General features: G+C 39.5%; 1 protein-coding gene across 1 annotated transcript in view; it reads left to right on the top strand.

The window, feature by feature from the left end:
* The window catches only part of ARHGEF12 (Rho guanine nucleotide exchange factor (GEF) 12), a 43,442-nt gene extending 29,146 nt beyond the window's left edge, over positions 1-14,296 (top strand). The window contains exons 29-40 of the mRNA XM_010581442.1: positions 2,410-2,510; positions 2,765-2,842; positions 4,396-4,471; positions 4,882-5,049; positions 5,565-5,652; positions 6,573-6,662; positions 6,815-6,891; positions 7,271-7,498; positions 9,359-9,844; positions 11,470-11,783; positions 12,566-12,638; positions 13,262-14,296. Of these exons, the coding sequence (XP_010579744.1) occupies positions 2,410-2,510; positions 2,765-2,842; positions 4,396-4,471; positions 4,882-5,049; positions 5,565-5,652; positions 6,573-6,662; positions 6,815-6,891; positions 7,271-7,498; positions 9,359-9,844; positions 11,470-11,783; positions 12,566-12,638; positions 13,262-13,272 (1,790 nt within the window). The 3' untranslated portion in view covers positions 13,273-14,296. The remainder of the gene's footprint in view (positions 1-2,409; positions 2,511-2,764; positions 2,843-4,395; positions 4,472-4,881; positions 5,050-5,564; positions 5,653-6,572; positions 6,663-6,814; positions 6,892-7,270; positions 7,499-9,358; positions 9,845-11,469; positions 11,784-12,565; positions 12,639-13,261) is intronic.
* The last annotated feature ends 224 nt before the right edge of the window (positions 14,297-14,520 follow it).

The following is a 14,520-nucleotide window of genomic DNA, read 5'->3' as shown; positions in this document are numbered from 1 at the left end:
TCATTTTCCTTCTTAGGGAGGGAAAAAAAATTCAACGTGAAATAAGAATGACAGTCATGACAGTCTGCATTGGGTTGTAGTGCATGTAGAGTGCAATATAATAATTTAAATGTAGTTTTAAAAGCTAAGGGAGAGGAATGCTGAAATTTTGAAGATAAACCAAACCACTCTGCTTATGAAAGTTACTGGCAAAACAATATGATTAGCTATTTGTTTTTGAAGAAGGAAACCAGGAATTCCTGACTGTCTCTTCTCCACCATCCCAATTCCTAGTCTGTTTCTTAGTTTTACGCTATTACTGTTATTAACGGGTTTTAATTATTATGACAACCAAACAGAAGTGAAGAAAATATTATGTTTACATCCTTATATTTATGATTGTTTAAGAGTATGTGATAATGTCAACAGCTAGAATTACATTCAGAAGAAAAAGAAACAGAGGAAAAGGAGCGAGTATCATGTAACTTCCTTATTATATGCTCTTAACCAAATCTTTAGGAACTTACTGAAAGGCAAGTTGCATTTGTGCTATTGCTTTGAATAGTCATTAGCATGCCTGTTCTTTCTGTAATTTTCTAGATACATTTAACTCATTTCTACAGTCTTGAACAAGGAAATAACAAGAAAGAACTCAATCACTAAAGATGATACTCTGTTTGTTTCAGTAAATTGGTTTTCAATAATAAATATGGTCTGAGAAACATTTTTTTTCTTGAATTCAGGACATTAAGATAGCTAAATCAAACTTTTAAGAAAAAACACATTTATGTGAATTCCAGTTTCCTTGTAGACGCATTTGAGAGAGAAAAAGAATAAGATCTTCAATAACAGAAATCCCTAATCGTCCATTACTAACATAAAAATGTAAAGAATGAAGAGTCTAATAAAAACCTATCAATTTATTCCATTGCTTAAACAAGCTTGGATAGACATAGGGCATACTTCCGAGCAAGGAAGAAAAAAAGGAAAGTATTAGTATTATAGAACCTAAGCAAAAATCATGTAGTGTTAAGGCTTATGGCAAATCAACATGTTTCTTTAAGAAGAGAACAAAAAGCAGATAATGCAGAACAAATTGATTTTTTTTTTTAAGGTCAAGGTTTTCTTGTTACCAACCAAGGGTGGTTTTGTTCTTTTTTTTTTTTTTTTTTTTTAAATCAATCCTCAGTAGTATTTGTTCAAAATTCCCAATACCTGGGAAAAATGTGCACTCACAGTGCAGTCTGATCTACGCCCCTAAAGTCTGATATAAAGCAAGCTTCATATAAAAATCTTGGATCTTACCAATATAATGTCAACTAAAACTTTGAAGCAGATTGAACTTGGAAAGAAATACTTTCCTACACAATAGACACCAACAGAATCTTAATGTAGCCTTCCTTCCTCATCTGTTGAATCTCTAAAGCACTACAGAACATTTTCATGTTCTTGCAGAGGGTGGAGTTTAGCTAGGAAGTGATACACTGAAAGATATTTCCAGCATGACAGGCGAAAATGTGATTAATAATACCACAATATGCCTTTTCAGGTTTACTAGCAGATACCTGCTGCAGTGTAATTTCATTACTCATAAAAAATACACTGCATTTACAAGTTCACTCTAATCATAATTAGGAAAGTATGTGATACTCCATTATCCTTGATGTACTTGTTTATTTGCCTGTTAACTAAATTCTTTATGTGGCTTGTGGTAGTGAGAACTGATGGGGTTCACCTGTGTCTGTGTATGATCAAGTGGCATTGGCTGGAAAGATAACTCTTGTTTGCTCTTGCTGTAATGGAAGACTGTTCTTTATAATTAGGCTGCATGAATGTAGCCAGAGATAATTTTTTCCTAAGCTGTTAAAATAAATACAGGCTATCTGGATGGAAAAAGTTATTATGTAACACACTTTTTTGATATTTTGTGTTATGTTTCTTTGTCTGTTTCTCTGCCTTCCAAAAGAAATAAATAAAAAGAATCGGAAGAAATGCAGAAGCCGGTAGTCAGTTGCCGAATCCTGGGACTTCAGCTAGCTGGCTGTGTGTTGATCTTAAATATCTGCCCCAAGACTCTCTTTGTACTACTGTGGAGTCTTAGTAAACTTTTTAGATTTCTCACAGTACTTCTCAGATTGATGTTTGTGGAATGAATAGTTATTACAAGCCCCTCAAAAAAGGGAAAGTTACAAGGCTGTGCTGTGTATGGTGATCATCAGAGGCTGGTGTCTTGTGCAGGGCAGAATGAATTATCTCCTGTCACAAATTTATTTTTGTCATTTCACCTTTGAAATGCAGTGCTTTTGTTGATAGGCTATTCTGCGAATTTAAGTTCTCTTTCTCAAATTTGAGGTCAGCAAACTGCACTAGATTTCTGACTTTTTCAACCTTTATTGGAAAGCATTATTACATTTCCTTTTTCTCTTGCAGAACTGCCTGAAGAGAAAGAGAAAGTGAAGAAAGCAGCAGATCATTGTCGTCAGATCCTTAACCACGTGAACCAGGCTGTCAAAGAGTCTGAGAACAAGCAGGTAGGAGGTGAAGAGAATGAGCATCAAGGGCTGGGGAGAAGAGAGGTGATGGGCATCAAGCTGTTTAAGACACCTAGAGTCTCTGTACTAGTGACTTTATATTGTGGTTCAAGATGTTTTGTGGCACAAGTATTCCTGTGAGAGGAGGAATCCTGGGCATTTGGGAATGTGTGGAAGTATTCGTGACGGCCTACACTCTGACGCTAGTGAGGTTTCGCTAATCAAAGTGACCATCTTCATTGCATTTTCTGCAGCATTTGGAAGATTATCAGCGTCGTCTCGACCTGTCCTACTTGAAGCAGTCTGAGGATCCCATGATGGATGAGTTCAGGGTGAGTGACAACATTAAAGCAATCTCTATGTAAATTGTGATTGCAACCCTGTTGTTCAGTTTGTGGCTCTTTCTACTACAGTCTTCTGATGTACAGTCAAGTGGTGTCTGGAGATAAGTATTTCTGTACAAAAATTAAAACAATTAGTCTCAGAAATTTGAGTTTTGCTACCTTCCTGAAGATCTCTGTGGATGTAACAACTTGGTTCTGCACATAGTGTTGATGAATCTTGTAAGCTCTGTGAAACAAATCTTAATGGTCTGCAAGCTAATGCACTGTATCACATAAGAGATACCTGATGGATGATAAGTGCTATTATGGATATACATCTCACATGATCGCATGTCTTAGCTGTGCTGTTGGAACTGGGGAGGCCTCAGAGAGTCATGAGGTGTAGTAATGAAGTTGGCTTTAAAAGAAGAACTTGTAAACAGGCTGATTTGTATAGGAGATCCACAGGTATAGCCAAATAAAGTGTTAAGTCTAGTGCTAAATGTACTGTGTTTCATGGCCCCTGTAAATTCTTGCGTTTATGTTAGTGAAGCTGGTTATTTGCTGTCCCCTGCTGTTAAATGGAATGGGCAACACCACATCCTTGGAGCAGGACTAACTTTATGAAATTTTCATGTTTCAAGTGAATTATGAGCTCCGATAGGCACTTGCAATGTGAAACTACTTTTTTCTTTCTCACATGTTCCAAATAGGTAGCTTCTGCAAAAGGACTCTTTCCCCTTTGCTCCTGCATCTTTTCCTCATGATTTGGTGCTTTATCCCCAGTTCTTAATTTTAACACTGTCTATGCCTGTATGTTGTATAGATTCTCTGTTGTTTATCACTCCCCTATCTTCCCCAAAGTCAGTGTGTATCCAAAAAATTTTTAAATGAAGACCTTTTTCTGTAAAACTGTGTCATGTATCCTTCCACAAATAAACTTGCAAGCATTTAGTTAGGAAATGAAGAACTTACTGGCAGTTATGAAATCTTGCTGTCGTTGATTGTAGACTCTGAGACTTGGAAGGAATGACTTGTGAAAATTGTCACTTCTACTTGCCTGCAGATCTAAATGTCACAAGCACTGAAATGACTGAAGAATCCATTGACATTATAAAGTCCATCAGATCATTGGAATGATTTGTATGTCATTATATCATTTGTAGGCACACTTGCAAATCGAGTGCTGAAGCATTAACCAATTGTAATACTAGAACTGCAAACTTTGTATGACATATTGGGAAAACTCCTCCTAGAAAACAGATGACATCCTAGTGCCTTAGTAGCTTGACTTAGTAGGAAAATTCTCTACCCTGTGACCCCCGGCATCTGCAAAAGAGCAGTGAAAGAGGAAGAGTGATAACAAATACCTCTCACAAGATTTTAGTTTACAAGCATACCCTACTCCTGCTCCATGTTTCTTTTTCCAGACTGGGTTTAGCTGCTTATCTCCAAACTGGACAGCCTATCCTACCTTTCCCTCTGACATTCCCATGCTTTACCACTACTTGGTTCCGCAGAAATTTCATAGTGCTGCTTTTTTTTCTTTCCCCTGGTGACAGAACTTGGATCTAACGAAGAGAAAAATGCTTCACGAAGGACCTCTAACTTGGAAGGTTAATCGTGACAAAACTATCGGTGAGTCCTGTTCCATCAACTGACTTAGTTGGGTTTGTGTGTGTTTGCTGAGAAGGAGAGAGAGAGAAAGCATTTCTGCAGTTTCCAATTATGATTCTTATTGCCACCTATAATAATGCCTGTGTGTTTCTCAGAGCTGATTAAATTATTCTTGTCAATTCTGAAATGTGCTGGAGTATCATTAAGGCCATGCAGGGACACAGCAGTCAGTCATGAGATGATCCAATTCCATCTGTAGCTTTCTGCTGTAGTTTTGATGAGGAAGATTTGCAAGCTTTGCCTAGAATGGCATACCACTGATTACTGCCTCTGCATGAGTAATCAAAAATGCAGTCTTTTTCTTTCTGCAGGGGTGTGATACAAAACTATGAATCTTTAACTCATTCTGGGTTCTTTTGCACTCTGTGCAGATCTCTACACTCTGCTTCTGGAGGACATTCTGGTGCTGTTGCAGAAACAAGATGATAAACTGGTACTGAAGTGTCACAGTAAAATCTTGGCATCGACAGCTGACAGTAAACACACCTTCAGTCCTATCATCAAATTGAACACTGTTCTGGTTCGTCAGGTGGCAACAGGTTAGTGTAACCAATTGAGAAAGCAAAAGGGGAAGCAAAAAATGAAGATTAGCTCAGTTGAGGACAGGTTTTTTTGTCTAGAGTTCCAGAGTAGAACATGGAAAAATGCGTAGGCTTAATTCTTGGTTGTCCAACACCTTGCTTTATATGTATGAGCTGTTTAACTTCTTTGCATCAGTAATAGGCATGGCTTGAGTTTTAAATAGGCTTCTAAATTAAAGTACTCTGATTGTATTAGATGAAGGGTACTCTAGAAATTATTAGGAGGAAAAAGAGGAGAAATAAACCTGTTTTAAAATGGTTTGGGCAGTAATGGCTCTTTTCTTTCAGGACTAATAGACAAATTTCCCGTATAGGGAAAAATTGATGTTTATATATTATAGCATTGGAGGGTTATCTCATGAACTCTTCTTTCACTGCTTCTGGTTAGGGTTATGCCCCATTTTAGGAATTTTCAGAAAGCTATTGTGGGACAAGGCCTCTAGTTAAATTCTTCCCTCCCTGTGTTGCTTCAGATAACAAAGCTTTCTTCGTCATCTCCATGTCAGAAAATGGCGCTCACATTTATGAACTGGTGGCACAGACTGTTTCAGAAAAGAATGTGTAAGTAATCGGTTCAGCTCCATATGCTGCTTGATTTGTTCTACTTGAGAGATCTTTTACATCTGCTTGCCTGTAGTAACTGTGCAGGTGTCCATGAATTACCTGAGTTCCTTCTCTGAGCTTAGCTGTTGGCCTATGTAGGAAGTATCCAAGGATAATCTCTCCCAGCTTAAAAAAGCAGGGGGAGGGTGTATGCACATGTTAGTGAGCACGCATGTGTGTATATATATACACGTATGTATTTAAAAAACCAGCCCATACATACACTCAATGCTTCTGTTGTTGCTTGTTGTCTGGCTCGCTCCAGACCCTTATCTGACCTCAGAAATGCTCTTATTTACCCTTGCAATTTTGGTCTTATGTGACTGACTGCCAGATGAGTAACTGAAATAATTTTGCATCTTTGTGCAGAGCCAGTTAGCTTTGCAGACTTTGATACTAGCATCATAAGCACCCCAATGCATAAATTTGATTCCCTAGCTAAACACTTTTTTTCCTCTTTGGTAGAAATGCTTTTTTTCTGAAGTATAAGCAGGGCATAGACTTACTTGTGTGATACATAGCAACTGTTATGGTGTGTCATATATTAAACTCTTCAGTAATATGTGAAATGTTACTTAGTGCTTTCATATATATTTATATATAAAATAACTGCCTTACCTGACAACTCCTGCTAAGGTCCTGTCATTAATTTCCTTCTGCTGAATAGTATCCTAGTGAGGTGAGCATTATGCTGTGGTGCTTCACTTGTGGCTGCAAGGTATTACTGAGGAATTGACTGTCACAGAATTAATTAAACAAATAAATTCTGTTGATAAGAAGAGCAGTAATAATATTAGCTGGATTTAAGAGGTGTTAAATAGAGAAGTATTCATTATGCTTCACGTCTTGCATGTTTTTGTTTGATGTTTCTACTGCAGATGGCAGGACCTTATAGCTCAGATGGCAGGGACTGTAAAAATGGGGAGTACCAGAAGAGTGATTCCATTACCACAGTCGGGACCTGGCGAGTAAGTAAAAGTAGCTGGAGGAAGAAGGGCTGGTTTTTCTTTTTTCAGTATTCCTTCTTCTGCTCAAAGATTGCCAGTCAAAACATGGATTCTCGTGCAGCAATTCAGATAAATGTGACTAAAAGAATGTGTTCATTCTTTCCTCCCTGCAGAGAAGACCGTGAAGAAGAGGAGCAGCAGAAGCTCAAAGAGCAGCATGACATTCCTGCCAGTAGTCTACAAAGTCCAGGTAAAACAGCGGTCCAGGCAAATGGTATCAGTAGATTTGCTACATGGAGTGCAAATGTGCCAAGCCATATTCCTTGGGGCTTGGGGATCTTTTGGTAGCTTTGATGTTTTTCTGGAAAGGAATTATTTCTTTATAAGTCATGTAGAGAAGTGATACTGAAGCTCTTGGAAACCTACCTCTTACTATTTCCATCTGTTTTATAAATTGCTGGGAAAGATTCCTTTTTCCCCTGGAAAGAATTGGCCTTTTACCAAGCCCATGCTCAAGAGCTGTATTTTTTAGTGTTTTCAGAGATTTCTGTGTGAAGCGGAATTTTCTGCAGTTTATCATTGTATTTGGCATAGTTGTTTAACCTGAATGTATGTTTTCTGTTTACTAGATAAAGATTTGGGCCTCGAATCTCCCTTAATACTGAATGCTCAGTCGTCTTCACCCATCATGTCTGAAAAATCCAAGGTAGAAAGTTTTCTTGTGTCAGAAAGACAGTTTGATAAAGTGCAGCAGGCAGACCTGACACTTAAAGATTCTTCTGCATGCTATGAACACACAACCACCAGTTTACCTTCGGTATCAGAAGGGCAATGGGCATTGGATGCATTAAGGAACTGTAAGTATCTGTGGGCAGTGTCTGGTGGGATTTGATTTGGAGATGGGAATTGTTAGGTCAAACATCTAAATCAATGAGCTAAAATAAGATCTAAAGCCCATTTCTATTAAATATCAATTCTCTCTGTGCTGTAGATCACAGCATAGCTAAACAAAATGGATCAGACAGCAAGGAATTCTAAGTTCTGAATTCATATACTGGCCCTTTCTTTGGCTTTAGGCATCTCATTGTTTTTCTGTGGTTTTCCCATGTATAAAATGATGGTGGTAATGAATTGTTACTTACTGTCCATGAAGTGCTTTGATGAAAAAATTATACTGCAGAACTTTGTGTAGTGCTGTAGAGTGCCATTGCTAGTCAGCATTTTTTTTAAAAGACAATGCAGTTAGCTTGTGGACTTACTTTCATAGCACTGGAGCAGAATAGGAGAGTTTGCATGAGTTGCAGAGTATGATTTTGCATATTTTTTTGTAAAATCCTGCAAACGAGATTGGATATATGTGAGCTTGGCAAAGTCTAGGTTCAGATTTTCTGAATACTTGGGAGGTGGTTGGATATAATTAGACCAACACTTGCGTGTGTTGAAAAGAAATTCTCCTGATAGACAACTTATTCTGTAAAATCGTTTATAGATGATTTTTAATCGCTTCCTCTGTTCTCTGGTATACGTCCTTTCAGAGGAAGAATGCAGGGCTATGCAACCTACTTGATCAGATCTAGCAGTGCAATTCCTAAATATAACTTCCTAAAATTTGAATGAATTCATTAATCCATATATCTCTTCTTGGCAACTCTGAAAGGGACATGAAGTCCCTCAGCTGTACTTGGAGGGAATAGTCTGTATTGCTTCTCTGTGGGTCATTTGCTTTTACCCAAATGTGCAGAGCATTCATATCCTTGGCCCGAATTCCCTCTTCCATCTCTCTATACAAGTAATGACACTTCTTTTGCAATCTAATAGTTTATCTTGGATCTTTTGATCCATTTATGCTTCTCTTTATAGCATTCAAAGTCCTTTTCTAATTCTTAATGCTGTACAAATGTTCTTGGTACTTATTTTCAGAGACCAGTGATAAGATAATCTTAGTCTGCGGGGTGTGTAAAGACAGTATTAGTGACCTAGCATCTCATGACTATTCAGACTTAAAAGAGCAGCCCTCTAGCAGCAGCAGTGGGTCACTCACATTTTGACAAGAGCCTTCCACTTAGATGAGTGACTGTTTTGTTGTATGAAATCATAGCTTTTCTTGGGTGTTACATGAGCGTTATATGGTGAGAATGAACAGTGTTCTTATGCTCTTGACAGTATTATATTTTTGTTTTGAACAATGTGTCCTTATTATGAAGTGTTTGGTTGGGATAATTTGAGAACTAAAGGAATGTGGGTTGAAGTTCAAACAAGCATAAATTTGCATGAAATTTTAGGGAAAATGTGTCTTCAATTTTTTTGATCTGTCATTTCAAAGTTGAGTGGAATATTCTCAATATGCTTGTTTCTCAGGTGGGAATCCCCTATTACGGCCATAGTTTTTAGTTCATGTAGGGGCATGGGTAAAACCCAGGCACTCACCTGCACTCCAGCTCACTTGCTGGATAATTTCAGTAGATGATTTCTCTGTTTTTCCCTAAGCAAGATGGAACAAGTATCGACATGCTTGCTCTTGCTTGTAAGGTAAAATGTGGAGTAAGGCTTCAGACCTTATATATTTATTTTTATCCCTGTTTTTCCTACCAAGAGCAATGAGAAGGCTGGCTGCTATGAGATATACCTTTTTGAAAGGATGGCCTTTATGTCTAGTTTAATCGCTGTTAGGGAGGTTATGGTGCGTGAAGCCTTGTGAACATTATCTCTACTTGCAGTGGGCTTGCTGAAACAATTGTTGGTACAGCAGCTTGGCTTTTCTGAGAAGGGGACCCTTGAAGACCGGCAGCGCTTTCCCAGGATTAGGACCATTTCTGAAGAAGCCCAAACAGAGAGTGGAAATGAGCCCGGACTACAGCACTCTGCCAATAACAAATTTCACCAGCCTGGGACAGACAGAATGCTTCTGAGAACCGGAACTAATGAGTCCACAGCTAGTTATGGCCTCCGGACTTCAGCTGAATCGCCAGCTTCAGGGGATGCCATGCAGCTGATAGTGAGAGACCCCAGATCAAGTAGTAACTTAGCAATAGACCGCATGAGTATGAATCTGGAGATCTCAACCACAGAGCTGGAAGGGGTGGGTGTTGATGAAAGTGGGGAGCATTTTTTCGATGCTCGAGAAGCTCACAGTGATGAAAATCCATCTGAAGGTGAACTAACGGAAAGGAAGGAGGAAGAGGATGTGCAAATACGGATCTCAGGTGAGCTGAGATCATTCACCCATTGAATGATCGTCTGTCCAGATTCAGTATTAGAGACTTCCTCTCTTGTTTATGTAGTGTAGGACATTTAAAGTTAACTCTCAGACCTTGACAGTCATTTTAGCCCTGAAAAGGGCTGTGCAAACACATACCTACTGAATTCTCTATGGAAGAAGAAGCTGAAATACTGTGGTGTTAATACACTGTGACAGACTGTAATTACAGAGGCACCAGGTACAACGCAAGCTCTTGATTGTGGTTGCCGCTGGACCACTTTATCTCGCAACTGACTGTTGGGACCTATAGGGAAAGCATTTTCCCTGAAGGCAAAGCACTTCCTTAGTCTGTACAGACAGAGCGCCCACAACTCATGCTATTTTGTAGATACTGTGTTGCTTTCCCCGATCAAGCTTCAGAAAAGAAACTTAAGAGTTTAGCTTTGCGCTGTAATTGTCTCCTGCGACCTTACCCCAGTCTGAAGCTCTTAAAAGTTTATTATTTTTGTTATTTCTGTTATTATTACTACATATGGCATATTTGGCAGTTACCTGAGCAGCACCTTAAAGTATATCTATTCTAGCCTTCAAGAAGGTTGTACAGCTGTTAACTCAGCAGAAAACTAGCTCTAAGGCAGCAGCTGTGAGCACTTTCATGGGTCTTTGTGTGCTTTGTGTTTGGAAAGTCCTGTGATTTTGATCAGCCAACATGGTGACACTGCACTAAATTTAGCACACAAGTTGAGGGTTTATCTCAGGTGCAAGTTGTAGTAGAAGTAGCTACTAGTAAGTAGATTCTATATGACTATTAGTCTTGAAATCTCTTATCCATAAATATGCTATTATTTAAAAATTGGATTCTATCAATGTGGATAAGCCAATTTGTGACTGTCTGAATGCTGCCTTCCAACTACATATTGAAAATAATTTTTCTTTCCCTGAACTACTGAGACATTTTAAATTATTAAAACTGAGCCAACAACTTGAAGCATCTAATTTATTTGTCACCTCTTACGCTGTTTACTTTCTTAACTGTGCAGGGACATCAAAATTAGATTGGCCTGTTTTTAGTCAATTCTGATTCCATATGCTAGCTTTGCTGTAATACTGTAGAGAAATTATTTAATATAATCCTATTGCTAGGTGCAGGTTGTGAATTTAATTGCTTTATCTTTTAACATAGCATCAGCAAGCTGAATTTTAAAGCTACCCCATCTAAAAGCATCCTCGGTACTGTAGCTAGTAAGTAGAGGTTAGAAATCTAGCAGTGTGATTTGTCAGGTACCATTAGTATAAGTGCAGGTTTTTCAGACATTATAATAGAAACATAGATTTTGGAAAAACAGGAAGGTAGGTGATTAGCTCATCTAATCATGTAATTCTCAAACTGCAGTCCAAAAACCAGGCATGATCTCTGAAGCCCAATTCAGAACCAAACTAGTCTGGTCTGATATAATCACTATTCTGTGTAGTGTTCACAAATGCTTTTTCTTACCCATTTTAAAATCTCTCAGGGGATGGGCCTCTTGCCACTTGTCTTTCTTAAAGTCTGCTTAAACTGTCTACAGTTCAGTGGTTCTTGGTGATTATTGAGCTGGAGGTGTTAGTAAAAAGCTGTTCTCTTAACAGGAAATTATTTGATTCTTGATGGATATGGAACAGTGCAGGAGAGCTCCACAGATGAGGAGGTATCATCTCTAGTTCTCCAGTGCACTGCAGGTGGCCGCACCTCTTTGGACTCTGCACAGCAGCAGCCGCTTTCCCCACGGGACACCCAGTCGGATGGAGGAAGCTCCCCGTTTGCTGAGGAGATGATGGCCTCGCGCTGGGGGGGAGTGGAAGAGTCCTGCTCATTCGTAGCAAGCCCTCACTTCTCTTCGGAGTCACGTGTGCAGATGATGCAGTATATTCAGAAGATAGAGGATGACCTTGAAAAGTTAAAGGTATAGTATGCTTCTATTTGCAGTATCAGCATTTTCATATTCCTTAGGTTTTCTTTTAGAAAAGAGCTTGAAAATAATTTCGAGTGGGAAGAAAGGCAGCCATGCCTTTTTTTGTCTTTGGCTCTTATCTCTGCAAGCTTTTGCAGCAGAAACTTGGTGCTGTTTTGCTTGCATTAAGTTGCGGGTTACAAGAGGCAAGTAGTTCCGCTAGAGCTAGCGGGTATGTATATTGCTTTGATGTGAATTTGGAGAGATGCCTGAGGGGTGGGACAAAACTGATGCAAGTCTGCAGCAGTAGAATTTTGAAGGGGCCACTGGCCTAAGGAGTATGAATATCTGACATAAAAAGACCTATCAAATCTGTTGCATACTGCTGCTAATAGCAAATGAAGGTGCTAAGTTGCAGTAGACTAATAACAAGGTTTTCAGCCTCACTATATTCAAAATGATTTTTTTGTTTATGATGGGGATTCTCTATACATAATAGCCATTGCTGTAGAAGGTTTGTAGCATCTTGATATGAGACATGCCAATGTATCAAGTCAGTAGCCAGCCTTTAATTTAACTGAAATCTGAAAAGAAAGTACAATGTTGCATGCAAATGGAAGGCCTGATAAAGATGCTGATGAAGGAGTTGAGATCCATTGTGGGTCACTGTGCAACATGGGTGATTCCAGTCCACTCACCTGTAGTGAAACTTCTTTCCCATTCGAAGCCCTCTTTGTTCACTTGGTAAATAGAGAAAGAGCCACTTGAGTTTTGGGGTTGTTTTTGTTTTTTAGGAGGTTGAGGAAGACTACACCATTCTCCGACGCCAAGGGCTGGCTGGATCAGCCTCCACAGGAGAGCACTCAGGTACACAACCAGACTGTCTATAATTGGTAGCATATACCACATTAGCTTCAGACATTAAACGAAGAACACAAAGTCAATTATTAATGTTTCTCACACACGCAAAAGGTTTCACCTACTTCAGCAGCTCGCTCAGGGCTGAGACCATGCTGATTCCAGGAAAGGTCAGTTGAATCCATTGAGACTCACATGTGCAGAGGAGCTTGTTCCTTCCTCTGAAAAGGTTGTTTGCAAGCTGTCTTGCCCCTACCTGTCAAAGACCTACATCTCAGGATGTACAGCTTCTCTTTCAAAGAACGCTAGATTGATGTGAAGTCCCAAAGGAAGATTTTGGAACGTGTAAAATGATTACAATCTGTCTTTACTTTCTCTGGGGTGACTCTGATGCTGTGTAAAGTGGTTGCCACGGGTCCCTTTAAATTGGCCGTAGGCATCCTAGAGATTTAATTGCTGGAATTGCTAACAAAGGTCTTAAGGTTAAACGGGCGTGTGCTGTCTCTCATACAACACGCTTTCTCTGCTAGTACTGGTGTTCAGAAATGTTAGGCATTCATCTCTCATTGCACCCCCCGTCTCTCACCACCCCCTTTTTTTTTTCCTCCCTCACTCCCCACCCCCCCCTTCAGACAAAAGCTAGTCAAGTTTTCAGGAATGGCTGAAGATTGGATGAAGAGTATCAGGACACAGCACCTGCTGTCTTCCTTGTGGACTCTGAGACAAGAGGGTTTGGACCATCCAAACATGAACCATACTCCAGCAAAGTGGGCATGGGGTGCTTTTCCTGTGGGGCATCTGCACTATCTTGTCAGTGAGGGAGTCTATTCTGCTCCTCTCCTTGCTACCAGAAATTCATTTTTCAGAACAGAAAAACCAAACCAAATGTACAGAGCTTTGGGTGTAGGATATAAAAATGTATTTAGACATTTAAAAAAAAAAATCAATGTATTTATTTGACTTCATTCCGTGTATCAAAAGCACATTTTAATTTTTTAATCTGCCTTTTTTGTTCTATTTTAATTGGGTAGTGACAGTTCTAGCCCTCTGCATATAGTACACCCTGCTTGCCACTGCTCCTGAACCAAAGGTCAGGTCTGAGGGGAGAGGGCGTGCCTATGTGCAAGTGTATCTTTACTTCACTGGACTGGACTCTGCACTCCCTGCTGGCAATCAAACTGCCATGCGAAGAGCTACTTATGAAGGTGTTAGGATGACTTGTGGCTGGAACTATCTGTATTCAATGATTGCATGGGAACTGCTCATGTCACCACATGTGTAACAAGAATTCTCCATGCGCTAAATAGCCAGGCACTTGAGATGGGCAAATTTTCTTTTTCTCCTCTCCTATTAGGGGTCTCCTTTGTTGACATGCAAGATTAGACTGGGAGAGGAGAAAGATAGGTTTAATTTTTTCTTCACTTTGTTGGCTTTGATCATTGTCTCCTTTGTAAAGAGATAAAAATACTTGGACCTGCAGCACTTTCGTAACTCTTCTCTGGATCAAAAAGAAAAAATGCAAACCCAGAAGTGTTTCAAAGATGTGGGGCAGATCTGCCCCTGATTCACTACTGAATGAATAAGGGCTGCCATTTGAGTTAGCCACAGGTACTGCTGATTATAGGGCCAGTAAGTTTTAGTACCTGAAAGTATGTCTTGCTGAGAGCTTGGGGTGGGTTTGGGGTTTTTTTGGGGGGGTTGGGTTGGGTTTTGGGTTGGGTTGGGTTTTGGGTTGGGTTGTTTTTTTTTTTTAACGGATTTGTGCCAATGTGTTCTCACTGAAACAGAGATGTGCAAAACAAAGAAGGCTGAAACAGCTCTTCAGTACTTCCTTAGGCCTGTTCTAATGGGTTTTGCTGTCAGAATTCCTTCTAGTCTGGGAACAAGATGG

This window comes from Haliaeetus leucocephalus, unplaced genomic scaffold (assembly GCF_000737465.1).
Source record: "Haliaeetus leucocephalus isolate CR32 unplaced genomic scaffold, Haliaeetus_leucocephalus-4.0 Scaffold773, whole genome shotgun sequence".
In the NCBI taxonomy this organism is placed as follows: domain Eukaryota; kingdom Metazoa; phylum Chordata; class Aves; order Accipitriformes; family Accipitridae; genus Haliaeetus; species Haliaeetus leucocephalus.
The sequence above is the reverse complement of the archived record's forward strand: the minus strand, read 5'-3'. Positions and strand labels throughout refer to the sequence as shown.